Source organism: Sus scrofa, chromosome 12 (assembly GCF_000003025.6).
Source record: "Sus scrofa isolate TJ Tabasco breed Duroc chromosome 12, Sscrofa11.1, whole genome shotgun sequence".
Lineage (NCBI taxonomy): Eukaryota > Metazoa > Chordata > Mammalia > Artiodactyla > Suidae > Sus > Sus scrofa.
Window position 1 is genome coordinate 42,019,429 of NC_010454.4, and position 15,144 is coordinate 42,034,572.

The following is a 15,144-nucleotide window of genomic DNA, read 5'->3' on the forward strand; positions in this document are numbered from 1 at the left end:
ACCTGTCAGGCGGAGGGAGGGCTGAGCTGTGGGTGATCCTGGGCAGCAGGCACCACAAGGGGCCCCCACCTAGAAAGTAATGTTGCCAAGGAACAGAGTTCCTGTTGTGGCTCAGCAGGTTAAGAACCCGACTAGTACCCATGAGGATACAGGTTCAATGCCTGGCCTCCCTCAGGGGGTTAAGGATCTGGGGTTGCCACGAGCTGGGGTGTAGGTCACAGGTGCAGCTCAGATCCCTAGCTGCTATGGCTGTGGTGTAGGCCTGCAGCTGTAGCTCCGATTCAACCCCTAGCCTGGGAACTTTCATATGCCGTGGGTGCAGCCCTGAAAAGAAAAAAGCAAGCAATGTTGCCATGTTGAGAAAGCCAGGTGCCCTTGGACTGAGAATCCTTTGTCAAACACAAAAGAAGGGCCCCATGTCCCCAGAAATCTACACCCCGATTGCCACGCCACCCCACATCATGCCAGTTTCTCCAGCCCTGTGGGCACATGGGCCCCTGTAGGGAGTTAATTTCAACCCACCTCCAGCCCAGAGTAAAATGCCCAAGACCCCTCAAGCTGGACAAAGACCTGCCCTTGGACTCATCCCTAATGCCCACTCACAAGAAATGGTCCCCTTGAAAAATGGATCATAGCTTCTGAAATACGGGCTCAACCACTGCAAAGGCCAGGCGCGTACCCATAATGGTTTGCATCCAAATCAGGGGGCCTCCAACCATTGGAAGCTCCCACAGGAGAGAGGTTCTCAAACTCTGTGGGCCCGAGAACCACCTGGGAACTTCAGAATCTTGACCTCCAGACCCCAACCCCAGAGATTCTACTTCTCTAGGCCTGGGTAGGGTAAGGCACCTCCACTGTTTACAAGTGTCCCCCAGAGTTTGATGTGGGAGGATCCACGGACCAGGCTAGAAGACTTTGGTCAAGGGGGCCATACGCCCAGGGTGAAAACCTCTGCTCTAGAAAGACACCAAACTGAATACGTACCTTCCGGTGGAGAGATAGGGGGATGCTTCCTACAGCCTTATCCCAAGGGTGAGATGCCCCAAGGTGGTCCCCAAGGCCACATCATGAGTGGAAGGAGTCTCTTATGTCACTGCTCCCGAAACCCTTATTCAGCACATTTGACACATGTCTCCAGCTAGACAGTACCCTCCCCCAGGGTAGGAACCACACACATCTTGTGTATCCCCAGGCCAGAGCCAAAGCTGGGCCCCACCAACGTGGTCCTGAGGGGAACGGAACAAGCGCATCAGCCTGTTAGGTCTAGTCCAGCCCCTCCCCCACCCAGTAAGTAGACAGGTTAGTTCCTATCCCCACTGGGTGTTGAAAACCATCAGCTCGGCCTTCCCTTGTAGGTCAGTGGGTTAAGAACCCAACTAGTATCCATGAGGAGGTGGGTTCAATCCCTGGCCCCACTCGGTGGCTTAAGGATCCGGTGTTGGCATGAGCTGTGGTGTGGGTCACAGATGCGGCTTGGTTCCTGCATTGCTGTGGCTGTGGTGCAGGCTGGCAGCTGCAGCTCGGATTCAACCCCTAGCCTGGGAATTTCCATGTACCACAGGTGTGGACCTAAAACAAAAAGAGAAAGAAAGAAAACCATCAGCTCTCAACACTGTGTGGCGGGGGAGGGCTTGTCAAGGCCTGGCCTTGCGTTACCAGGCCCAGGCTCCCTGGGGAGGAGGAACCATCCAGAAAGCCTGCTTTCTGAGTTCTTAGGCCATTCGCCTCCTCTAGACGTGCTGTCGGTAAAGCCCAGTCTTTGCCGTCTCTCTCTCTCCAGGTGACATTGGTGGTCAGATGGGACTGTTTATTGGTGCTAGTATCCTTACCATACTGGAGCTCTTTGATTATATTTATGAGGTAAGATCTGGGGTTGCCCATGTGGACCTGACCTGCCCCGGTCCAGACAAAGCCTGGGTTGGGGAGAGCAGGGCCTGTCTCCATCCACGGCTGCTGCCCCTCCCTGTCCGTGGATATGGTCCATGACCAGGTTGTAAGCACAGGGCGGGGGTGAGGGAGGGGGAGGTAAGAGACGGAAGCCACAGGCCCGTCTACACTCGCAGGGAGGGAGAGGAAGGATGAGAAGAAGAGGAGACTGTGCTGAGGCCAGCTCGGAGCCCCTCCAGAGGCTAGACCAGATATAGAGACTTTGGACATGGATGTGTCTACATCCACACACTCAAACACCCCACTCACACAACACATGCACCATATATGCAGACATATACACTACACACATGCCACAGATAAACACAAGACAGGCAGACATATATACTACACACACCATATACACAGATATATACACACACACTCCATATACCCACACATACACATCACACATACATTTATACCACACACCTTACACACACACTCCATACACACTTCACTCATACACCACACACTCACACACACCCCTCACACACAACCACTCACACATCACACACTCCATACACCTCACACACACACCCATACACTCACACACCACTCACACAATATACCACACACACACATACCACTCACTCACATCACACACACCCATACACACACTCCACTCATATACCACACTCCATACACACACACCACACAACCCATACACACCCACAACATACACCATACAGTCCACACACACACACACACACACCGCTCACACATATACACCCATACACACATGGACCACACACCACACAACCCATACACACCCACAACATACACACCCCTCACACACACCACACACCCATACACACCCACAACATACACCATACAGTCCATACACACACCACTCACATGTACACACCCATACACACACGCACCACTCACACTACACAACCCATACACACCCAAACCACACACATACACAGCCATACACACACAGCACCTTCACACATACACCACACACACACCACCTTCACACATACACCACACACACCCATACACACACACCCCCATACACTCACACATATACACACCTATACACACACAACATACACTCCATGCACGCATACTGACACACACTCATACACACACATTGACACACATACACCACACACACTCAGAGCACACACCCCACTCCATACACATCCATACACACACACCACTAACACATATACACCACACTCCATACACACCCATACAGCACACACACACACACGCTCCATACACACCCTCACACACACCACTGACATAGACCACACTCACACCCATACACACACCTCACAGCCATACACCACACACACTCCATTCCCTCAGACACACCACTGACACATACACCACTCACACATATACTACTCATAAACACACCATTCACACAATACACCACACATATATTACACACACCTATACACACACACCATACACACCCATACACTCACACACTCCATACACACATACTGACACACACCCATACACACACCGACACACACACACCACACATGCTCATACTCACACAGCACACACCCCACTCATGCACTCCACACACCCACACACACCAAACACACCAACATACACCACACTCCATACACACCACTAACATACACCACACTCCATACACACCCATACACCACACACACACCACAGCCATACACTGCACACACTCCATACCCTCACACACACACACCACTGACACATACACCACACACACTCCGCTCACACACCCACACACCACTCACACACCACACGTGCCCATACACATTCCACTCACACACATGCACCACACTCCATACACACCCCACTCACACCCATACACCACACACACCACTGACACTCATATACCTCACATGACCACTCCATATACACCCATTCACACCCATACACCACACACACACATACACACACACCACACATACCTCATACTCCATACACAAACACCACTCGCACACCACACCCATACACACTCCACTCACACTCATACACTCCATACACACCACACACCCATGCACACCACACACCACTCACAATACACTACACATTCACTCACACTCATATACCTCACATTCCATATACAAACACTACTCACACACACACTACACACCCATACACACTCCACTCACCACACTCTAGACACACCCATACACACACACCCCACAAACACCAATATGCCACTCACACCACTCCGCACCCACCCATACACACACATACTCACACAATACTACGCACTCATAACACACCACACATACACCACCGTACACACCCACACTCCACTCACATACCACTCTATACACACCCATACACACACATTCACACATATACCACTCCATACACACTCACACAATACACCACATACACTCCACTCACACACATACACGCACACACCCTTCACCCACACAGCAGGCCATACACACCCACACACACCACTCACACATCCACACCCATACACACCAAAACCACTCACACACACAGCACACACACTCCATGCATACCCATACATACATACACCACTCACACACTCCATACACGCACTCACTCACACCCCACTGACACACGTATACCACACATGCTCATACTCATACACCACTCACACCACACACGCCCCACTCATACACCACTCCATACACACACACCACTAACACATATACACCACACTCCATACCCATACACACACCACTGACACATACACCACACACTCCACTCACACACCCATACATACCCATACACTCACACAATACACCACACACATCCATACACACATTCCACTCACAGCACATTCCATACATACCCCACTCACATCCATACACCACACACTCTCACCCATACACACACACCAGACACTCATACACCTCACACACACACACTCATACACCACACACTCCATAACACCCATACACACACACACTCCTCACACTCATATACCTCACACTCCATACACAACCACTCACACACCACACACACCCATACACACTCCACTCACACCACACACTATACACACCCACACACTGACATACACCTCATACACACACTCATATGCACAAACCACTCACATACACCACACACTCCATACACATACACACACCAGACAATACACCACACGCTCACAAACTCATACACACCCTCCACTCTCATATACCTCACTCCATACACACACACCACTCACAGCCATACACACACATATACAACCTACACGTACCCAAAGGCACCACTCACCATACACAGCCATACACACACACTCACACCCATACATCACACACATACCCACACTCCATACACTCATACACATATACCACACAACCCACTATTCACAATACACCACACACACACAATCACACACACCAACACATATACACATGCTCACACTCATATATACACACCACACTCCATACACACCCTCACACACAACCATAGACATATATACCTCACACATACCACTCACAGCCATATACCAAACACACTCCATACATACCCTCACACACACAACCACTCACACAATACACTACACACACCCATACACACCACACACACCACTCACGCATACACCACACTCCACACACACCCATACACACACACACGCTCCACTCAGCCATACACCACACCCATACACACACTGCACTCATACACCACACTCCGTACACACCCACACACTCACATATACCACACACACTCATAACACACCATGCACACCCACACACACCCATACAACTCATATCCATACACACACCTCACACACCACACACTCCATACACACCAACACACACCACTCACATACACCACATACTCCATACACTCACACACCACTCACATACACCACACACTCCATACACACACACCACTCACATACACCACACACTCCATACACACACACCACTCACATACACCACTCCATACACACCCACACACATCCATACACACTCCACTCATACACCACTGTACACACACACACCACTCACACATATACACCAAACACACCCTTCACAAACCACACACCCATACACACACTACACTCATACACCACACACACCACTCGCTCGTAACACACCACTCACACCACACACTCCTCCACTCACACATACACCTCACACTCCATACACACCACACCCATAAACACAGCACTCACACAATATACCACATTCCATACACACACACCATACACTCCATACATACACTCACACACACACACTCCACTCATACACCACACTCCATACAAACCCCTACACACACACACCCCATTCACACCACTCAATACACCACACACTCATAACACACCACTCACACACACACCTCCACTCACACCTCACATTCCATACACAACCGGTCACAGCCATACATCACACACACACACACACACCCATACACAAACTCCATCCACTCACACCCATAAACACACCACTCACACAATACACCACACACACACCATACACCCATCCACTCACACACACACAACACATACACCACACACTCACTCATACACACACCACTACACACCACACTCCATACACACCCATACACATCCATACACACCGACACATACACCACACACTCCATACACACACATTACACACACACCACACCACACTCCATACACACCCTCACAACAGACCCACATTCACCACACACACACAGCCACACACCACTCAGTCCATACATACCCTCACACACACACCACACACACCCATACACACACCACACACCAATACCCATACACACCATTCACACACCCACTCTCACACACCACACACCCCATACACATACACACTTCACTCACACTCATATACCTCACTCTAAATACTCACACACACACCACACTCCATTCACTCATACACCACACACCCTATACACACCCAGACACACCACTGACACAATATACCACATACACACACCCATACACACAGACACAATACACCACACACACCCTCACAGCCACACACACCACACATACACCACACTCTATACACCCATATACACACACTCCACTCACTCATACACCACTCCATACACACACACCACTCACACAATACTCCACACACTCATAACACACCATACACACCCACTCCACTCGCTCATACACCACACTCCATACACACAATACACCACTCATAACATGCCACTCACATACATACACCACACACACACTCCACTCGCACATACACCTCACTCCATACACACACACCACTCACACATATACACCACACTCACATACTCACACACCACACACCCATACATACTCCACTCACACACATATACCTCACAATCCATACACACCCACAACACACACACACACACACACACGCACCAATCACACACATAGCCACACACACACAGTACCTTCACACATACAGCACACACACTCCATGCATACCCATACACACACACACCACTCACAAATACACCACATGCACACACAAACACAGACACCCATCCTCCTGGTGGTCTGTCACCCAAGCAGCACCTTCCGTGGTCCAGGCAGGTTTCAGGAAGTAGCACCCCTCAATCCTCATGGATTCTGAGCAGGAGAACAGGGTGTCCCAGCTGCCCCCAGCCACTGACAGTCCTGGCTGTTGTCCCCTCAGAGGAGGCAGGCGATGGCCAAAGGCCGCTGGGAGTCACTGCAGGGAGCTGAGGGCCAGGCCCTCTGGAGCCCCACGTCCTACCTCTCAGCATGGTGACCTTGTTCCCAAACCCAAGCCAGGACACACAGCCAGATTTTATTCTGCCTGGTTTATTTCTGTGAACAGCTGTACAAAATTACAGAAATTAAATCACACCAAGGAATGTATTTAATAACTTTGCTTTCTTGCTAAGAATGAACTCAGGTATGTCCTGAGCTTGTGAACTATGGAGTTGTCAGGCCTCAAAAGTGATTAGTGGAGCTCCCATTGTGGCTCAGCAGGTTAAGAACCTGACTAGTATCCATGAAAATGCAGGTTTGATCCCTGGCCTCACTCAGTAGTTTAAGGATCCAGTGTTTCCATGAGCTGTGATGTAGGTCGAGGCTGTGGCTTGGATCTGGCATTGCTGTGAGCTGTGGTGTAGGCCCACAACTGCAGCTCCGATTCAACCCCTAGCCTGGAAACTTCCATATGCCACAGGTGTGACCCTAAAAAGAAAAAAAAGAAAGTGATCCATAATCCTGTCCCCCAAAGCCAAGGCTCAGCCTAAGAAGGGAGCTCCCAGGGGTCTCCTGAGGACAGACAAGGGGACATCCATGACCCCCTCCAAGCTCTAGCTCCTGAACTACAATCTTATTGCAGCTGCAAGATTGGGTAGGGGCCCCAGCACAGGCTCCCAGGCTGGGCTCCTGTCGAGGTTGGTCCAGCCACAGCCCTGGCAGCTGCTTCCCCCACTCCCACCCCTCCCAATCAACCCCGTCCCCTGCCACATAGATCTTGGTCTCTCCACCTTGGCACCATTCTCCCGGCCTGACCACCCCTTCCTGCCTTCCTTGCAGCTGATCAAAGAGAAGCTATTAGACCTGCTTGGCAAAGAAGAGGATGAAGGGAGCCACGATGAAAATGTGGTAAGGGCAGCCCCGGGCCTTACTCAGTTCCTCAGGCTTGTACGGGCCTTGTGAATCCAGATGCTGGGGCCAGGCATGAGGGCCGTCCGTCACACACCTTTCCAAGGCTCATGACACTCTATCAGCTCCCAAGTCCACAGACACTCTGACTGAACCTTGAGCTTCTTTCTGAGATTCATCCCAGAACACAACAGTAAGCCACAGATGCAGCAAAGACCAGGAGATGCTTCTGTCTGGCCTGGCCCAGCTTTTCCCAGGCCAGAGGCTACTCTCCTGTTCTCCTGCCTTGGGAGAAGCCAAGAGGCTCCATGCAGGTCCACTCCTTTATTCCCCAGTGTGGCAAAATGCAAGCACATCACTGGTACTCTACCCCATTTGAAGAGAACATAGGCTGTGGGGTCCTGTGAAGTTGGTAGAAGCAATGACACCCATTACAACTGCTGTCCATCTGTTGTGTGCCTGATACATGCCAGGCACTGCCTACGTGCCTTAAGAGTGCTATGGCGAGAGTTTCCTTTGTGGCTCAGTGGTAACGAACCCAGCTAGTAACCATGAGAACGCAGGTTTGATCCCTGGCCTCACTCAGTGGGTTAAGGATCCAGCGTTGCCATGAGCTATGGTGCAGGTCACAGATTTGGCTCAGATCCCATGTTGCTGTGGCTGTGTTGTAGGCCGGCAGCTATAGCTCCAATTCAACATCTAGCCTAGGAACCTCCATATGCTGCAGGTGCAGCCCTAAAAAGACCCAAAAAAAAAAAAAAAAAGTGTGCCATGTCATTTCAGCCCTGCAGTCACCTGCAGTGGAGGAAGGTCTATTTTTATCTCCATTTTGTACCTGAGGCAGTTAACCAGAGATGAAGGTCACACAACTGGTGAGTGTCACAGCTGGGCGTAAAGCTCCCCTTTTAGCCACTGTCCTACTCTGCCTTGCTTTCCTCGAGCTGAAGAGGCAGCATCTCCTATGCTGTCCATTCTCCTTCCCAGACTCACTCCACTCTGGGACCTCAGTCTCCACTGAAGGTTATAGGTATTGCTGGCTGTCCCCATGTCAGCGCCCCCAGCCCTAAGAGAACCACCTCCTTAGAGGCCACTTCCTCCTGTGAACTGAAGGTTGGCACTTGCCATCTGCTTCTACACAGAGTGACTCATGAGCCACTGCAGATGCCAACCCTCGGCACCCCCTGAAAGGAGCTCAGGGTGGAGACCAGGATGGGGGGCACTCTGTGCTCTGGGAAAACTGGCAGAACAGGTCTTTGGGTAGTTAGATATGTTTAGGAGAGGATTTTTTTTTAGCCCAACTCTTGCATCTCCTCGTATCTAGAAAAGTGCTAAAATCATTCATGATGACGTCTGCTCCTCGTGACTAGCAATAACCTTCACAAGACCAGCAGCAAACTTCTATAAAATGTGTGCTTGGCTGCATGGACCTCCCCCCTCACCAAAATCACATATACACTGACCTCCCCCCTGCCTCTTTGGAGCAGTTTTTCAGAGCTCTCTGAAATGCTACCTCCTGGGCTATAGTCCTCATTTTGCCCCAAATAAAACTTAACTCTCAACTTTTAAGTTATGCATATTTTTAAGTCAACACCCCTTAAAGTCAAAACATCCCAAATAGAACCCAGCCTCCTCCTATATGGGCTCCCATTTCTGTTGCAGACACTACTTCTCTACCTCTCAGGCTAAAATTTTTACTTTGAGGAGGTCTAGTGGTTAAGGTCACAGCATTGTCATTGCTGTGGTTCAGGTCACTGCTGTGCTCAGGTTGGTCCCTGGCCCGGGCACTTCTGCATGCCATGGGTGCAGCCAAAAAAAAAAAAAAAACTAGGCTATAATTTTCTCCGGTCCCTGCAGATTAGGTGAACAGACATGGCTTCTGTTGAGGAGAGGGCAGTGTGGGAGGAGCCTGAAATCAGCTGACCTGCCCGGATCCCAGGTCCCTGAGCTGTGTGCTTGAGGGCACTTTATTCCCCCATCCCAGATTCTGCCAAATCCCTTGGGACCTCAGGGAGTGCCATTTGGATTAAGTGAGACCATGCCTGAAAAGCAATGAGCTTTGCCTAGTTTATAGTAAGCGCTCAGAGAGGCGGGCTCCCTCCCACCCTCCCTCCTGCTTCAGAATATCTTCAAATAAAAAAAAGTGCACAACCTAAAAGTTGAAAGTTACGTTTTGTTCGGTGGACAAAACTGAAGGCTTAAGCCTAGGAGGCAGCATTTAACGCTTTTCTATGTATGGAAAGATGCAATGGTCTGAGCTCACCAAAATCATTCCTTTGATGTCCACCTCAGCTCTTTGGGGCCAGTATCCTGTGTTTTCACATCCTGAGTTTCCTTTGGGCTCACCAGCTTACCTGGAGGTGGCTGCAATCTCTGATGACTGTGGCATCCTTTGCTGCAGATGTGGCAGGCAAGATTTTATTTCTCACATCTCAGAGCCATAGCTTCCCCTCTGCCCGCACCCCCTCCCCAGCCTCATCCTCGTCAACTCTCCCCTAAATTCTTGGCACAGAATTATGCTCCCATCCCTCTCAGCCTCCACCCTCCACAGCCTGGGAATCCCCCAGAAGATTCAAAGCCATCTCAGCCCCACCCTACTCAGGGACACAGGACAACTCTTCCCTTGGGCCAGCCAGCTCTGGTTCTGGCTGACAGGGGCCCCCAGTGCTTGGCCTCAGCATTTGGCACCTCTGGCCCAGGCCTAGCCACACAGGAGGGGGTGTTCCCATCGTGGCTCAGTCGTAAAGAACCCGACTAGGATCCATGAGCACTCGGATTCAATCCCTGGCCTGGCTCAGTGGGTTAAGGATCCGGCATTGCCATGAGCTGTGGTGTAGGTACAGACGCGGCTAAGATCCCTCACTGCTGTGACTGTGGTGTAGGCCAGCAGCCATAGTTCCGATTCGACCCCTAGCCTGGGACCCTCCTCATGCTGCGGGTGTGGCCCTAAAACGCAAAATAAAATAAAGATAAAAAGGAGGAGAAGGTTACACAATTCAGGGGAAGGGGGAGGGTGTCGAGTCTGATGACCAAGCAATTGTTGGACCAGGAATTGACATAGAAACATGTGCAGGGAGGGAGGGTTCTGTCACCATCCTCCTGGGAACCTATCACCAGGCAACATGAACTGTGGCCAATGACCATCAACCCCCACTTTCCTCTTCCCTCCAGAGCACTTGTGACACGATGCCAAACCACTCTGAAACCATCAGCCACACTGTGAACGTGCCCCTGCAGACGGCCCTGGGGACCTTGGAGGAGATCGCCTGCTGACAGCCCTCGGACTCCCCGGCATCCCCCTCCCGCAAACAGACCTTGAGGCCCTGGACCCAGGACAGGGGACTGCAGGCTCAGGTGGGATGGCCCCTGCCACCAGAAAGATGCAAGAGCCCCCTCTGCACACCTAGCCAACTCTCCGCCGAAACCTCGCTCTGGCCACGTCTGGCACGACGCGTCCTCCAGTCCTGCCGGGCGTCCGTCCCTCTCACGAGAAATGAGTCACGCTCTGGAACTGTCCGAGAAAACCGACCTGCCATCACATCTCACTGCCAGATGTATAAAACACCTGCATGCTCTGCCTCCTCACGGCGCCACCTCCGCGTCTGTCTCTGTACGTGACTCTCTGGTTCCCAGCAGCCCCTCTGCTGCCATGTGGTGCCGGCGGGAGGACCAGGTTCCAGCCCCAAAGTCACCCCAAGGCCACGCTGGAACCACACCCGATCCGGAGAGAGACTGCCGAACTCTCAACCACATCCGGTCCTTCTGGTCCTTGTGTAGTTCGTGAAGGTTCTTAACCTGCCCACAAACCCCCTCCCCTCACCCCCAGGTGGCCCGCAAGGTGACCGGGGCCAACGCCCCTCTCCCCTCCCAGGGCCTGTGAGGGAGGCACGGTGGCCTGGGGGACTCGTCCACGGCACCCACGTCGTCCTGCTCTCCCCATGACACAGCTTGTACAGTCTGGTTCTGTTTCTTTGGGGGGGGGGGCTTTTTTTTGTCTGTCAGAGCTCTGTTTTGTTTTCTGAATTTGGGTTTTGATGTTCTGAGGTTTGGTTTGGTTTTTCCATTTTCTCTGGCATTTATTTATTCGTGCTTCCAATCTCGGTCATATTAAAAGCTGGTCTTGTGGAAATGGCCATGACTTGTTTCTGCCCTTCCCCCACGCTCTTGCTTCCCTAAGAGTTTAAGAAAAAGAAAGGGCCAGACCTGCCAGGTCAAAACCCATAGGTCATATAGATAAACTTTATGCAACGAAAGGTGATGACCTTTGCAAAACACGTACACTCTGTTTCATGCTAGCCTACATCTTCAAACACTGTTGATTGCAATGCTGTAAATGACTTCAGGACCCTACTAAGAGGGTCTGAATGGCCACACAGACTAACATGGTCTGAATGAACGCCCTGGACCACAGGGAGGCAGACACACAGCCCAGACCCGCAAACTTTAAAGGAGGCATTCTCATCCCTCTCCTCTTCCGTCCTCTGCCCGGGCACCTCCTGACACTGTCAAGGAATTCGGGCAAGACACAGGCCCCAGCACGGCCTCCCTCCCACACTCCTGCCTTTTCTAATCCTCTCTGCACCCCACCTCCTCACCCCCTCCAAATAGACCTGCTACAGCCTTGCTCCCCACAACACCTGTGTGGACATCCATGTAGGAAAGGAGGTTGGGAGGTGCCTCTGGTGGGGTGGGGGACATGGCCTTACAAGCCCCCCCCCCCGCCATGGCAAGAGAGAGCTTCCCATTCAGGCAGAATCCTTGTCCTCACAGCATCAGGCTAACCCCTTTCTTTCTTGTCTTTTTAGGGCCGCACCCATAGCAAATGGAAGTTTCCAGCCTAGGGATGGAATGCAAGCTGTAGTTGCAGGCCACAGCCACAGCCACATGGAATCCGAGACGCATCTGCAACCTACACCACAGCTCACAGCCACGCTGGATCCTTAACCCACTGAGCAAAGCCAGGGATCAAACCCACGTCTTCATGGATGCTAGTGAGGTTCATTAACGACTGAACCACGATGGGAACTCTGGTCATGCTAATTCTATAGGGACAGTTCCTGCAGCCTAACCCTTTACTCCCCCCCACACACCCCCTTCCAACTCAAAGCCACTAAGAAAGGCCTGAAGTGGTTTGTGCCTCCCTCCTCGGGCACAAGAGTGCAGAAAACACTGGCTAGACCAGAGTTTCTGGTCCTGCTCTGCTATCCAGTCTTTGTCTTTCTCCATCTGTCTATCTCTCTCTCCCTTAACATGAGGAACTGATGGATGAGCTCCTGCACCGCCCTGGGCTCAGTTCCCTCCGTTTGAGGATGAAGATAGTACCTTACCTGTGTTTTCATAGATGGTCTTCTGAGGCCCCTTCAGAGTCAAGGTGCTATGACAATACCGCTCCCCCTGCTGGTGGGACCAGTCACACAGACACAGGCATGGGCACATGCGAGCACACAGGTGGTAGGAGTGGGGGGCAGGAACTGGCAGTCACCGGACCCCAGGAGGCAGCTGGGACTGAGCCCCCACTCTGATCCCTCCTCCCAAGCATCCTTTCAGCTGAGGTTACCCAAGTTATTGGCAAAGCTGGGTCCTGATTTTTAGAAACAGAGTGTGCCGCTGCTGGAAGTGACCTTGTTTTAGTTTTCTATCTCTGCCGTAGCAACAACGACAGACTTAGTAGCTTAAAACATCACACATGTATCCTCTTAGAGTTCTGGAAATTGGACATGGGTCTCACCAGGCTAAAATCTAGGTGTCAGCAGGCCTTCATTCCTTTCTTGAGGCGCTGGAAGCGCTAGAGGAGAAGCTTCACCTTGCCTTTTCCAGTTTGTGGAGGCCGTCTGTGTTCCTTTTCCTCCTTCTTCAAAGGCAGTTATGATTGGCTGAGTTCATACATGCATGACAAGACCTTCTTCTGCAGTCACATCTCCCTCTAACTCAAATCCTTTCCTGCCTTCCTCTTCCATTTTGTTTGTTTGTTTGGGGGCCACACCTGCAGCCTATGAAGCTCCTGGGCCTACACCACAGCCATAGCAACACCAGATCCGAGCTGCATCTGCAATCTACACCAGATCCTTAACCCACTGAGGGAGGCCAGGGGTCGAACCTGCGTCCTCAGGGAGACTATGTTGGGTTCTTAACCTGCTGAGCCACAATGGGAACTTCCTCTTCGTACAGTTTTAAAGGACCCTTTAGATTCAATTCAATTAAATTAGACTAGACTAGACCCAACCAATAATCCAGGATAACCCTCCCATCTCAAAGTGGCTAACTAATCACACCTTCAAAATAGCAAGACAGGGATGCCCACTCTCACCACTGCTCTTCAACATAGTTTTGGAAGTCCTAGCCACAGCAATTAGACAAACAAAAGAAATAAAAGGCATCCATATAGGAAGAGAAAAGATAAAACTGTCACTGTACGCAGACGACATGATACTATACATAGAAAACCCTGAGGACTCAACCCAAAAACTTCTTGAACTGATTAATAAATTCAGCAAAGTAGCAGGATATAAGATTAACATTCAGAAGTCAGTCGCATTTCTGTATACCAGCAATGAAATATTAGAAAAGGAATACAAAAATACAATACCTTTTAAAATTGCACTTCACAAAATCAAATACCTCAGAACACACCTGACCAAGGAGGTAAAGGACTTACATGCTGAGAACTATAATACTATAATCAAAGAAATCAAAGAAGATGTAAA

The 15,144-nt window shown here is 50.9% G+C and overlaps 1 protein-coding gene across 1 annotated transcript in view; it reads left to right on the forward strand.

Annotated features, from left to right (window-relative positions):
• ASIC2 (acid sensing ion channel subunit 2) overlaps positions 1–12,569 on the forward strand; it is a 305,011-nt gene extending 292,442 nt beyond the window's left edge. The window contains 3 exon segments of the mRNA XM_021067438.1: positions 1,781–1,860; positions 8,375–8,443; positions 11,612–12,569. Coding sequence (XP_020923097.1) covers positions 1,781–1,860; positions 8,375–8,443; positions 11,612–11,713 — 251 coding nt within the window. The 3' untranslated portion in view covers positions 11,714–12,569.